The following is a 14,780-nucleotide window of genomic DNA, read 5'->3' on the forward strand; positions in this document are numbered from 1 at the left end:
GAATGGAGTTGGTGTGCATTAGCTTGCTGCAGAATTGTTGGGCTCATCTTTTTCACAGAAATCAATATCTTGGTAATATGTTGGCATAGTTCATGAATTCATAGGATAATGTGAGTATGTGAATACTCACATTATCCTATGAATTCGCATACTCCACTGAGGAGGCGAGAATTGTTAAAATGGGAGTTCAGCAAGACAGTGCAAAAAGCCACGCACTTTGTGTGTGTGTGTGTGTCTATGAGCAAGCTATCCTTCTTGGTTTGGAAATCACATAAATACAAAAGTAAATTAACCACTACATTTGCCAATCTGTCACTATTACACTTCTTGAATTAATTTTCATACTGATTTTATCAGTATTTTCATGGGTTCTCATTTAAAATGAACTTAATTTTTGCTAACATTAAGGCCCATAAAGGCAGGTTATCTAGCCACACCCATCATCAGTGGATAGTTTCATGCTGGGAAAATCATCTGCCCCTGCAAGGATGAGCCAAAATATACCGGTCATCAGGGTGAATTTTTAATTGCCATGGTGACTGGGAAATGTCCCCTAACAGTAAAGACAAAAAACATAGCACAGAAGTAATGTTATTTTCTCAAACTCTGACTGGAACTTGTCAAACCATGATTATAATAGTAAAATAACTGCTGGAAATAAGCAACTATTCTGCTGAAATGAATGCATGAAAATAGCTTGTTAATTATCACAAAATTGACAAGTTATGTTGAACTTCCCAACTACTGCTGTGTGGCTGTCAACTACATCAGTCAGTAGCAATACAGTTGTTTTAAAATCTGCCACTGTACTGCCACAGCAGAATAAATATTCTGCTGAACCAAATGTATGACCATATGGCTGAAAAATTACGTTGAACTCCTGACAACAGCAGTCAGCAGCTGACTGCTGTTGTCAGGAGTCGGAAATGGGTCCGAATGGGTCGGAAATCTGCCACTGTAAAACAATGCCTTAGGCTTATGAATGAGAGCCATAAATAAGTATAAAGTTGTATTTTTATATTATTATATTTCTTGCATTTCACCACCCAAGAGTTCTTTCTATCAATTTCACGACTTAAAGAAAGAATAATAATAAGAAAAATATGTATTGTTCAGTGAATAAAACTATACTATTCTATATTTTATTCTATCCTTTTTGTCATCCAATAAGAACTTTATTTGATCATCCATGCTCAGTTAGACTATCTTTATCACACAATAAAGAAGACTAATCATTTAAACAAAACACTAGTAACATTTAAGTACTGAGGTTGCCAGCATTTTGAACTTTTTACTTGTACTATAGTTTTGATTATATCCATTGCTGATTCATATATAATAATATTGTTTCAAATTTTATTAAACTAATTAGGCAATATTTTACCAAATTAATAACTTACTTGAAGGAATCTAATGAGGTAGGATAAAACAAGGCGATTAATCTCAGGCAACTTTTGAACTATACAAACTGCAGAATTAGGTTCATTGCAATACCGAATGCAATCATCATAGAATTCATCTGGAATAAGTGGCTCATGTAATTCTCTATACCACTGTTTCAGAAGTGATGCAGGAACATGAGGATCACTACATTCAACCACTTCCCAATTGTCTATTCTTATCTTTAGTGTATTGACCTCATCAATATCACCTGGAACCCTAAAGTAAATATGCATCCCATTTTTACTATCTATCAATTTAAATTTCATTGCGATTTAAATATTTATCTGTTGATCTAATCTAACAACCCTAATCTGTTTACTGGTATATTCTGAAATTCCACTTCTTTTATGAATCTTCCAATGCTACTTTCAGCAAATAGCTTGAGGAGCTAGGTTTTCTTACCAATAGGGAAATTAAGACAATGTCACATTTAACAACAAAATAAAAGAGTTATAAAGATAATAAAGGGCAGTTAAATAATGCTAAATTCACATCCCCTACAAAAAAAGGGGGATGAATATTTGTTTATGACAAAAACCAGAAGGGGGGGGGGACATTGATATACTCATTTCAATATAAATAAAGCATCTTGCAAATAAGAACATATCTTAATAAAAATAAATAAATAAAATAATAACCATATTATGAATTCCTAAGTTAAGATTTCTTCAATTAAGGTTTTCCTGTGTAGTTTTAATTTTTTGTTATCCTATCCAAACTCTATAAAAGTAACACATTCACTCAAAAAAACTTCAGAGGTCAAGTAAATTACATATACAGTACTCATAAACTGTTCTTTGTGACTCTACTAAAAAAAAATTATTTATCTTTGGTCAGAGTCAACAAGAACAATTTAACACCACATATTAAAATTCTTTAAAAACATAGTAAATCACATAATCATTGTATAAGGCAAATATAAAACGATTATTATAAAAATCTAGAAAACAATGCACCCTAAAATGAATTAAACTATAATGCGGAGCTGTTCACAGTGAAACGAATTAACTCCTAATGCCACACTGCTCCAATTTACACAGCAGTTATTTATGCGGATTAACAATTTTTTCCAAAAGCTTTTCTGAAATCTAAGTATGATATCAAAATTATATTTTGCATCCAATCAGACTGCTCAGGTAAGATTGCCCAGTAAGAAATCAATGCCATGACTGCAATATAATTTCATTCCTGTCTAGATTGTCCTGCATTACTTCTTTTACCAGTGACTCCATAATTTTACCTGGAGCAGAAGATAAGTTAACAGATCTGTGATTACTCTTGACACCTTTTAATCCCACTTTGTAAATTGGGAATTCATTTTCACATCTCCAGTCCATAGGGATCTCCACTGAATCTATACAAAGATGCTGTCATAATTATGGCTAAGGATTTACTTACCTCCTTTGCTGCCTCTCTTAATATAATTGGACAGATTCCATCCACACAAGGTGCCTTTTTTTATGTTCAACTTCAATTTGTCTTCCACTTTATTCTCAGTTATTACAAAATCATTTAGTTCTATCTTGGAATTTGATAAGCCTACCCCTAAAAAATTCCTCATATATTTAGTTTGTCAGCAACCTGAGCAAGGTTATCGACAGTTAAACCATTCATATGGAGTGGACCAATTTGATTCATCCCTTTCCTTCTACTGTTGACATATGTAAAAAATGTCTTTGTGGCTTTTCTTTGAATTTTTTGCCTGAGAATTCCTGTAATTTGCCTTAACTTGACTGACCTCCTTTGTGACTTAATTGCAGACTAGTTTATCCTACTGTATGCCTCTGTATTGTTTGATACTTTACATGCATTCCTTATATTTTTTTTTTCTTTGCCACAAGTCTGATCAGTTTATCTGACATCCATTTAGGTCTAAGCTTTGAACAGTATCTCTCAAGTAATATAAAAAGCCTACTAGTTTCTATGATTACTTCTCTGAATGCTTCCCATTTAAAATTTACTGCTAGTAACATTATCACATGGTTTAACTGTATAGAATTAAAAACTATCTGAAACAAAAGCAAACCACCAGATGAAATAACTGCCTGCCGGCTGAGAGAAAATTTCCACACATCAATCCTGCAACCATCCTTCTTCAGTTTGAGTTTGTCCCCTCATGTATAGTCTGAGCAAAAAAAGGACGGTTTCAATCAGCATTGAGTGTACTCAATTCATTAAAAGCCTTAAAATACCTCAATCAGATCTTCTCACAGGTGCATTATCTCCAGGGGCTTAAATTTGCAGAACAAAAGCAAATGCCCTTCCCTTTGCCCTTACCAGTAGCTACATCTTTAAGCAAATTCCACATCAGTACACTATGATTACTGCCATGTGCTTCTTTTATTTGCAGATTCTTAACACATGATAAGTCACAGCTGATAATCAGATCGAGAGTATTACTTTCTCTTTTTACTTTTCTAACATGTTGGTATAGAAAACAATCATACAATAAATCCACTCACACATTAGCCTTATTAGTCTTACTAATGTGTGATTAATGAACACAAGTTGTACTCAATATCTGAGAAATTAAAATCATTTCTTATAAAACAATCTGATTTACTGGCCCATTCTATTTGTGTGTATAGTTGTTTGTTATACTCATCACAGTAATTAGAACTATAACACTCCTGCTCTCATTTTCACATCAAACTGATTCAACATTGCATTGGTCTCCCTTTTCAAATGGATGCACTGCCTTAGATTTTGTGCTTCTTAACTAAGGGCATAAGGGCATTATCCCCCACCCCTCCCGTCCTTTCTATACACATGTACTCCCCATATTCAAATTCTGCATCCCTTACGTCTGAATGGCACCATGTCTCTGATATCCCCATGATGTCTGCATTTGATGACTTAACTGGTATTTCAAATTCATCAACTTTATTCACTATGCTCCTTTATTCGCTAGTGTACATGGATGCATATATGCACCTGTTTTTACTCTTAGTAATCCTAACACAGTCCATGTAATTGCTTGTTCTATGAGGACCTCCATACCACCAGTGGTCTTTGACATCCCCAACACATTCTTTTCCAGGTGTTTGCATGTTCCAATAAAAGCTATGCAAGAATTGCCACTGTAAGTCTGCAAAACGTGCGCGCGCGTGTGTGTGTGTGTGTGCACGCACTCAGAACAGTGATTTTTACAAAACTTGAAAATTACATGAAAAAAACACTACTTACAGAACTACTCAGGACTTCAGAGCAGTGCAGACAGGCAATTACTCAAGATCTTTTTCATTGTCCACTACCCTCGGTGTGGAGATAAAAAAAAAAAAAAAAACGACCACTGGTGGTATGGAGGCCCTCATAGAACAAACAAATACATGGACTGTGTTAGGATTACTAAGAGTAAAACAAGTGCATATATGCATACATGTATAATAGTGAATAAAGGAGTATATTGAATAAAGTTGATGAATTTGAAGTACCAGTTAAGTCATCAAATGCAGACATCGTGGGGATATCAGAGACATGGTGGCATTCAGACATAAGGGATGCAGAATTTGAATATGGGGAGTACAATGTGTACAGAAAGGAAGGGGGGGGGTAATGTCCTTAGTTAAGAAGCACATAAAATCTAAGGCAGTGCATCCATTTGAAATGGGAGACTTGTTGTTGTTGTTGTTATTTGGTGTTTTAGGAGCATTAGCAACTAAGGCCATATTGCTCTGGGATATGCGGTGGTCATTCCCTGACCTTTCCGCATCTTCCGTATTTGGTGGTGACGGGCTCGAACCCCGGTCTAATCAAGAAGCGTGTGCTACGCACTGCTGCTCCTTCCCACCTGGCTACGGAGGCGCCGAAAAAAACGGGAGACCAATACAATGTTGAATCAGTTTGACGTGAAAATGAAAATGAGAGCAGGAGTGTTATAGTTCTAATTACTGTGATGAGTAAAACGTGTGTGCATGCACACGCTCAAAACAGTGATTTTTAAAAAACTTGAAAATTCCATGAAAAAAAAAAAACTACTTACAGAACTAATTAGGACTTCAGAACAGTGCAGACAGGCAATTACTCCAGATATTTTTCATTTTCCACTACCCTTGGTGTGGAGATAAAAAATTGGTATGTTATTCTGGGATTACTACTACTCATATGCAGTACCTTACATTTGTCAATGTTAAATTTCAGTTCAAAGTCTTGTTGCAATAGATAGTTTTTTTCAGGGAATTCTAGTAGTTTTCATGGAAAACTATACTTCTCCGAGGTATGTTTTTTAATGGAATTTTATTTAAGTTTTAGGAAAAGGAAAACTCTATACCATAAATGCTTTTTAAATATTAATTTCTTCTTATGTTTTCATTGCTCAGCATTATAGTAAATCACAATTAAAAAAAAAAAAAAAAAAACAAAAAAATCTGTTAAGCAATCTTTATTAGCAATTGTGTATAATGCCTCTCAATACTTGGGATTGCTAAAACCAATAATAAAAAATAAAAATAATAAAAAAAAGATAATGACATTGAAAGCTGATACCCAACTCCAGGAAGCACAACAACACAGATCCCAGGAGAAGGTGGTGCATTAGCATTAGTAGAGGCATTTGATGCAAGAAAGCAAGCTTATGCAGCATTAGCCAAAAAAAAAATAAAGTAAAAAAAAATAAATAAAAAATAACCACTTCCACTTCACCCCTCTGTTCGTTCGAAATACCTGTCCAGCTGAGCCTTAAACTTATTTAGGCTATCAACTTCCACGACAAGGGATGGAAGTCTGTTCCACCTACCAACCACCCGCTGGCTAAAGGCAAATTTCCGCACATCTATCCTACATCTGTCTTTCCTCAATTTGAACTTATGCCCTCTCAGGTGATTATTCTGAGCAAGAGGAAAGATCCCATCAGCATTGAGCATGCTCAAACCATTCAAGGCTTTGTACACCTCTATCAGATCTCCTCGTTGGTGCCTAGTCTCCAGACACTGTAATCCGCAAAACTTAAGCCTTTCTTCGTAAGAGCACCCCTTTGTTCCATTCACTAATCTTGTTGCTCTTCTCTGTACTCGTTCCAGCAACTCTACATCCTTCTTGAAATGAGGCCTCCAGGCCTGTATACAGTACTCTAGATGTGGCCTGACCATTGCCTTATACAAGGGAATAATCACCTCCTTATCCCTGCTAGAAAAATTCCTATATATCATTGACAATACACCATGAGCTACTCTTGCAGCCCGTCTGCACTGCTCAGAGAACTTCATATCTGCCTGCACAACCACCCCCAGTTCCCTTTCATTCTCTACCACTGTCAGTGTAGTACCACAGAGTTGATACGTTGCTCTGGGGTTGCTGTTTCCCATATGTAGTACTTTACATTTGTCAATGTTAAACTTCATTTGCCACCTCTCAGCCCATCTGCTCAACCTTTCCAGATCCTGTTGCAGCAGCATAGTGTCAGTAGTGTCCTTGACAACCCTGCCAACCTTCGTATCGTCTGCAAACTTGGACATTAAGCTTGATATACCATCATCAATATCATTTATAAATACAGAGAACAATAAAGGACCCGATACTGAACCCTGAGGAACTCCACTAATAACATTAGTCCACGATGAGCAGTGTCCATTGATTACCACTCTCTGTCTTCTCCCCCTCAACCACCCCTTTATCCATAGCAGCAATTTGCCTCCAATGCCACACTGCTCCAATTTCTGCAGCAGTCTTCCATGTGCAACAGTATCAAAAGCCTTTCTAAGATCCAAGTATATAATATCAAAATTATTCCCTGCATCCAGTTCTTTTGTGACTGCATCATAGTATCCAATCAAATTGGTCAGGCAAGACTTCCCCTTAACAAAACCATGCTGTGTCCGAGCTATAACTGAAGTCTTGTGTAGATGATCCTGCAGTGCTTCTTTAACCAGTGCCTCCATTAATTTTCCGGGAACAGAAGTTAAACTCACAGATCTATAATTACTTGTGTCAGCCTTTGATCCTCCCTTGTGAATTGGGGTCACATTTGCACATCTCCAGTCCATGGGTACCTCCCCTGAGTCCAAGGAAGCTCTCATAATTATGGCTAAGGGTTTGCTTACTTCCTTTGCTGCCTCTTTTAATATAACTGGATAGATCCCATCCACCCCAGGTGCCTTTCTTGTGTTCATCTTCAACAATTTCTCCTCCACTTTACTCTCAGTTATTACAAGATTCTCTAGCTTACTGCTAGAGTTGAATACACCTCTGGCATTCCCCTCGCTGAATAACTCCTCATGTGTGAATGTCGATGCAAAATATTCATTCAGTTTGTTAGCTACCTGAGCAGGGTCATCAACAGTTGACCCATCGATATCAAGTGGACCAATCTGATTCATCCCCTTCCTTCTAGAGTTTACATAAGTAAAGAACTCTTTGCTGTTTTTCTTTGCATCCCTTGCCAAGGATCTCTTGTAATCTGCCTTCGCCTGCCTAACCTCCTTTGTAACTTGGTTACAGATCAACTTGTATCTATCATAGGCTTCTGAGTCACGTGTTAATTTTTATGTATCCCATGCATTTTTCTTCTCTGCCATTAGGCCTAAATGGATGTCAGTTCATCTGACATCCATTTAGGCCTAAACCTTGAAGAATATTTCTTAGTTGGTATGTAAAGCCTAGTAGCTTCCAAGATAAATTCTTTGAATGCTTCCCATTTTGAATTTGCTGTTTGTAACATCATCAGTTGGTCCCACTGTATAGAATTTAAATACTGTCTCAGTCCATCGTAGTCACCTTTACGAAAGCAATATCCCTTCCCTTTACCCCTAATGGTAGTTACCTCTTTGAGTAAATCCCACTTCAGCACACTGTGATCACTGCCACCTAGTGGTTCATTTATGTGCAGATTCTTAATGCATGATGAATCACTACTGATAATCAAATCAAGAGTATTACTCCCTCTAGTTGCCTCCCGAACATGCTGATGTAGAAAACAATCATCCAATAAATCCACAAAAGCCTTGCTAGTGTGTGAGTGACCAGCCCCCAAATTCCAGTCAATATCTGGGAAATTAAAATCCCCCATTATAAGACTCTCTGATTTACTGGCCCACTCTATTTCCCTGTACAGTATCTTATTATACTCATCAGAGTCATTAGGCCTATAGCACACTCCTACTCTCAATTTTGATCTCCCAATGCTTATGTCACACCAAACTGACTCGACACTGCACTGTCCAGCGATGTCGACTGGCTTCACTTCCTTGGATTTTATGTGTTTCTTAACTAATAGCATAACCCCTCCTCCCTTCCTATCCTGTCTATCCTTTCTGTTGACATTGTACTCCCCAAATTCCAGTTCTGCATTCCTTATATCTGTGTGACACCACGTCTCTGAAATCCCAACAATATCTTGCTTTGATGTTTTGAGCAATAACTCAAATTCATCAAATTTATTTACTAAACTCCTAGCATTGGTGTACATGCAAGTATACATGCACCTGCTCTTCCTCTTAGCCACCCTAACACAACCCATGTGTTTACTTGTACCCCCATGATTCCCAGCAGTCTCTGTAATATCCTGCATCTTATTTTCCAGGCTGCTGCTCATTCCAATAGAAGCAGTGCAAGAATCACTTTCACCTCTGCCAGTGGCTACTGTTAATCTATTAGTCCTTGTATCCCCCCAATCTAGCAGTTTTCCGACCCACCTAACACTGCCTCAATAGCATCAGCAAACATTCTTGCACCCTTTCTATTTAAGTGTATCCCATCCCTGTAGAAAAGCAGTCTCTCCTGTTAACAAGTACAGACCAGGCTGAAAAAAATTCTACCCCTTGAGCCCTGCACAATCTTTTCAGGGCCGAATTGATCGACAGGGCTCTCATCATAGCTCTCCCTCCTATCGTGTCTGGGCAGAATTGCAGACAATTTCAAATCCAACCCTAATTCACGGCTTTTTTTCATCAGTGACCTGTACTTGTTATGTAATTCCGCCGGTCTCCTACTCTTAATATCATTAGTGCCAACGTGTACAACTATATCAACTTTTGTGCCCTTAAAAGATGATATCCGCTCTACAACGTCATCAACCTTTGCCCCTGGCAGACATACCCTGGTCCTGTTCCACCTATCCTTTTTACAAAGCATGTTTCCCGTTTCCCTGACAATAGAGTCACCAACAACTAGTAGTTCCTTTGGGACCAGCGCATTCTACCTTGGGGGTTGCCGCTGTGTTGCGCGATGACCAAGTGCAAGCTCTGGCATTGGTGTGGGCAACTGAGAGCTTGATGGGCCCCTCACTTGTAATCCTTCGAGGGCATCCACCCTGTCTTTCAAGCTCTCATATAGGCCCATAACAATGCTGAGTTGTCGCCTGATTTCCTTACACTCCTTGCATCGCGCACATACAAAGACATGCCCCATGGCAGTATCATGTCCCATACCTGACTGCTCCGCAAACATCAAGCAAATGGTGCATCTTAAAAGGCTGTGATTCAGAGGGCAACTGCCCCCCTCAATTCTCCCTTGAGCCACAGCATTCCCATTAGCTTGAGCCTTTTGCTTTGCTGCTCTGGTTTGAGTCATGATTTCGATTTACTTTCAATAAAATTTCAATTTCAGTATAAAATTAAATCCTAAACTTGTATCTCAACACAGTTATAACGCTATATTTATGTTTCAGTAACGAGTTTTATCTACGAAATATTTGTTTCAGTAACGAGTGTTAGCTACGAAATATTTATGTTTCAGTAACGAGTGTTATCTACGAAATCTACGAAATATTTGTTTCAGTAACGAGTGTTATCTACGAAATATTTATGTTTCAGTAACGAGTGTTATCTACGAAATCTACGAGTGTTATCTACGAAATATTTATGTTTCAGTAACGAGTGTTATCTACGAAATATTTATGTTTCAGTAACGAGTGTTATCTACGAAATCCCTTTATATAACTTCCGTATCAATTTATGTATTAATTATTTATTTTTACTAATTATTTATGTTACGTAACCTAAGTGGTTATATGTATAGTTAAAAGTACAATTTACTTGCCAATGAAGTTCGACAAGATTAATAGATTTTACTGATTAATTTTCCCGTAACAATGGCGGCTCTTTACGAACGGTAAACACGTGCAACTGAAGCCAGCATAGGTGACGACAATATACATGTTCAAACCTAAAAGCAGATGTCGATTGTCACTTCAAGAAAAAAAAAAAAAAAACAAACAAAAAGTGAGAAAATAAAAGAAAAGTTAATGTAAAGACAGAAATGGAGAATCAAAGAATTGTTGTGTGATGTCACCACTTTGTTTCCCCAAATGCAGTAGAAAGATACAGTGGATTCCGGTTATTTGGGCCTTTGGTTAATCAGGGTAGCCATTTATTAAGGACAAAGCTTAAAGAACAGAACCTAATCAAGAAAATAGCCAGGGTTTTCTCCGCTTAATTGGGACAACATGCCGTTTAATTGGAGGCAGAAGACTGCAGCACTCGATATTACCCTATGATTGTCTCCTACCATACCATTTGGTCCGGTCAGATTTCTGACGGTCACAACCATAAAACAATAAAAACAATTAGCAGTTTTCAGTTTATTGGGCTTTTCTGTTAGTGCAATCTATTATAAATGGATAGTAAACTCGATCTTATTGAATTTGCAATAATACCGACACCCGGAATTCTGTGTGTTTTTAAGTTATTATGGTGAAATGTGTTTTCCCCTTACATGAAATCTTCAATCATATAAAAAAACATAAATAAATTTTCAGAATCTTTTCTTCATTCCTATTTTTTAAGCTTCTAACTTGTTACTCCATTCTCACTTGCTCATATTGTGTTAGTTGCAATTTGTGCGGGCCGTGTTCTTTGTTACCAATGGCTTATCTTTTTACTGTTTTAAATTGTAATCTCTCTCTCCCCCAAATGTCAGTGAACAGAAATATTAACTAGTTAGTATGTACATATTAAAGTACGTATTAATTAAGCTATGCAAGTAAGCATAAATTTATTTTATTTTGCTAACCTGTGGAAAATATTCTTCCGATTTTCACGTATTAGTTAATTTTTTAATTGGTAAGGTAATAAAGTGTAAATTTGTGCTTAATATATCTTTACTTTTACAGTCTGTGGATAATATATTCGCTTATTAGAATTCCTAATATTAGAATATTTTGCTTATTAGAATTCCTAACTCCTATCTTCGCTTAATAGAATTAAAATTCAATTCACAAATGTGATCCCAATGACCAGCGCTTACTACATATCGTATAGTGAACATACTTTACTAAGGCGAGTCCATCGTAATGTGATTTTATCGCACAGAGAATCAATCGTAAAGTGTGTGGGGGGGGTCCACTGTATTTTTAACTATTTATGTGAAACTTCGCATAACTGGGGCAGCCACTTAATCGAGCTAAAATACACTAGTCCTGATGTGTCCAAAATAACCAGAATCGACTGTATTTGAAATATTAGTCTTGATTGATAAACTTCAGTTGATTATACCACGTGTGTTCATTTTCCCACTAATCTACTTTTAGTTTTATTTTGAAGCAATAATATCATCTACATCTATTTGTCACTTTATTAAATTTTTTCAGTTTTAGTATTATTAGTGGGAAATGATGTGAGAATGTAAGATGATGTAATATCAGTCAAAAAAAAAAAAAAAAAAAAACAACAACACCACTTCCCACATCACCTCTCTAACCCCTCTAATAATTTGTCCTGTTCTTCCATAATAGAGTTATTCAAACTACTCACTTTGACAATATTAGATGGCAGTTTATTCCAACAATTAACTACTCATTATCTAAATAAAAATTTCCACACATCTATACTGCAACCAACCCTCCTCAATTTGAATTTATGATCCCTCGTGTGTGTATTGTCAGCAGTTTAACTTACTTAATCCATTTAAAGACTTAAATAACTCAATTAGATCTCCTTGCAGGTGCCTAGTTTCTGAATGCTCTAATTTGCATAATTGAAACCTTTTTTGTTAAGAGTACTCTTCTGTGGTGAGAGTATGGGCTTGGCACACCCAGGGTTCTCAGCCAGATATCATCATTCTTCTCTTTTCTTGATGATTCCTTCCTACTTCTGACACTCACTCTCTCTCTCTCTCTCTCTCTCTCTCTCTCTCTCTCTCTCTCTCTCTCAGGGTAACTGTTGGGAATTTGTTGTTTTTGCTGGTGCAGCATTAGCCTCAGGCTTCCTTGCACCATATGGCTAATAATAATAATAAATAAACTTATTGCCCTCCTCTGTACTCATCCTGTCTGCACTACTCAGAGAACTGGGAAGTGACCAGTCAATATCTGGGAAGTTAAAATCCCCCATTATTGTACAATCTGATTTACTGGTTCATTCTGTTTCTCTGCACAACTGCTCATTATACTCATCAGATTCATTAGGCCTATAACACACACACATACACCTACTCTCATTTTCCCTTTCCCAGTGCTTATGTTACATCACACTAACCCAACATTGTATTTTTCACCAATGTCAACTGGATTCACTTCTGTAGATTTCGTGTTTCTTAACTAACAGCATAACCCCTCCTTCCTTCCTGTCCTGTCTATCCTTTCTGTACTCATTGTAGTCCCCAAATTCCAATTCTTCACTGCTTATATCCATGTGGTACCATGTCTCTGATATCTCAACAATATATACTCTTGATGTCTTGACCAGGACTTCAAATTCATCAAATTTATTTACTTTACTCCTAGCATTGGTGTACATGCAAGTATACATACACCTATTCTTACTCTTAGTTACCTTAACACAACCCATGGATTTACTTGTTCCATGATGACTCCCAAGCAGCCCTTGAAATCCCCCAGTACCTTGCTTTGCAGGCTGCTGCTCATTCCAATAGAAGCAGTGAAAGAGTCACTTTCCTTAATCTTTTCTTTTCCTTAAGAGTCACTACCCTTAATCTATTAGTCTGTGAATCCTTGCAAGCTAGGAGTTTTTCGACTTATTTGTTATTTTTTGGTTTTTAGGAGCATTAGCAACTAAGGCCATATTGCTCAGGGATATGCGGTGGTCATTCCCTGACCTTTCCGCATCCTCCGTATTTGGTGGTGACGGGTTCGAACCCCAGTCTAATCAAGAAGCGTGTACTACGCACTGCTGCTCCTTCCCACCTGGCTACGGAGGCGCCGAGAGTTTTTCGACCCGCCTAACACTGCCTCCATAACATCAGCAAATATTCTTGCACTCTTTCTATTTAAGTGCATCCTATCCCTGTAGAAACAGTCTCTCCTGTTAACAAGGACAGACCATGCTGATACAAATTCTACTCCATGAACCTTGCACAATCTCTCCAGGGCCAAATTGATTGACAAGGCTCTCATCATATACTCTGTTCTATCATGGCTGGGCTGAATTGCAGACACTTTCAAATTTAACCCTAACTTGCGACTTTTTTTTTTCAGCATCGACCTATACTTTTTAAGTAAATCTGCAGATCTCCTACTCTTATTGTCATTAGTGCCAAAATGTACAACAATATCACCCTTTGTGCTCTTAAAAGATGATGTCTGTTCTACATCAACTTTTGCCATTGGCAGACATATCCTTTTTACATAATATATTACCTGTCTCCCTAACAATAGAGTGATTGATAATAACTAACTCCTGTGGGACCAGTGCATTCTGCCTTGGAGATTGCTGTGTTGCCTGAATGCACAAGAGTGAGCTCTGGCATTGAGTTCAGCAGCTGAGAGCCTGATGGGTCCCCCAATGTGAGTCCTATGAGGGCATTTAACCTGTCCTTCAAGCTCTCATAAAGGCCCATAATCATGCTGAGTTGGCGCCTAACTTCTTTACACTGCTTGCATTGAGCCCATACAAAGGCATCCATCCCTGTTGGCAACATCATTTCTTGTCCCAGAAAGTCTGCAAACATATCATAAGTTGCACATTTCTTTAGGCTGTGATGCATTAGAGAATCGCCCCCTTCGGTTCTCCCATGAGCCAAAGCACTCGCGTTACTTTGTGCACGTTGCTTTGCTGCTCTAGTCTGGGGCATGATTTCTGTTTAAAAATCGATTTAATTAATTAATAATGAAAATTAATAAGGTTAATTTTCATTGTTAATTAATTAAATTAACAATGAAAATTAACCTCATTAATTTTCTTAATTAAATTAAGGTTTATCAAGTATAGTTTAGTAAATTTAATTTACTAAACTATACATTACTATACTAAGCTAATGCAGTAATATGTATTCCGCTATATAGTTTTACGTTACACCTTAGCTATCAAATTCGAGATATACATTATCAAGTTGTGCTATACCGTAAAGACCATAATGCTAAATTAGCTGTATTCTTAGCTAAATACAAAAGATATATGCCCAAAAATTGATTAGAACCTTCAAAATACTTATTACAATTAAAACTC

At 37.2% G+C, this 14,780-nt stretch overlaps 1 protein-coding gene across 3 annotated transcripts in view; it reads right to left on the reverse strand.

Moving 5' to 3' along the window:
* The window catches only part of LOC150078508 (rho GTPase-activating protein 39-like), a 789,750-nt gene that overhangs the window by 46,973 nt on the left and 727,997 nt on the right, over positions 1 to 14,780 (reverse strand). For all 3 annotated transcript variants that reach the window (XM_090385235.1, XM_090385234.1, XM_090385233.1), the window contains exon 16: positions 1,401 to 1,659. In XM_090385235.1, the coding sequence (XP_090241361.1) occupies positions 1,401 to 1,659 (259 nt within the window). The remainder of the gene's footprint in view (positions 1 to 1,400; positions 1,660 to 14,780) is intronic.

The sequence above is a fragment of the Mastigoproctus giganteus genome, chromosome 11 (genome assembly GCF_048544385.1).
Source record: "Mastigoproctus giganteus isolate SK-2022 chromosome 11, ASM4854438v1, whole genome shotgun sequence".
In the NCBI taxonomy this organism is placed as follows: Eukaryota; Metazoa; Arthropoda; class Arachnida; order Uropygi; family Thelyphonidae; genus Mastigoproctus; species Mastigoproctus giganteus.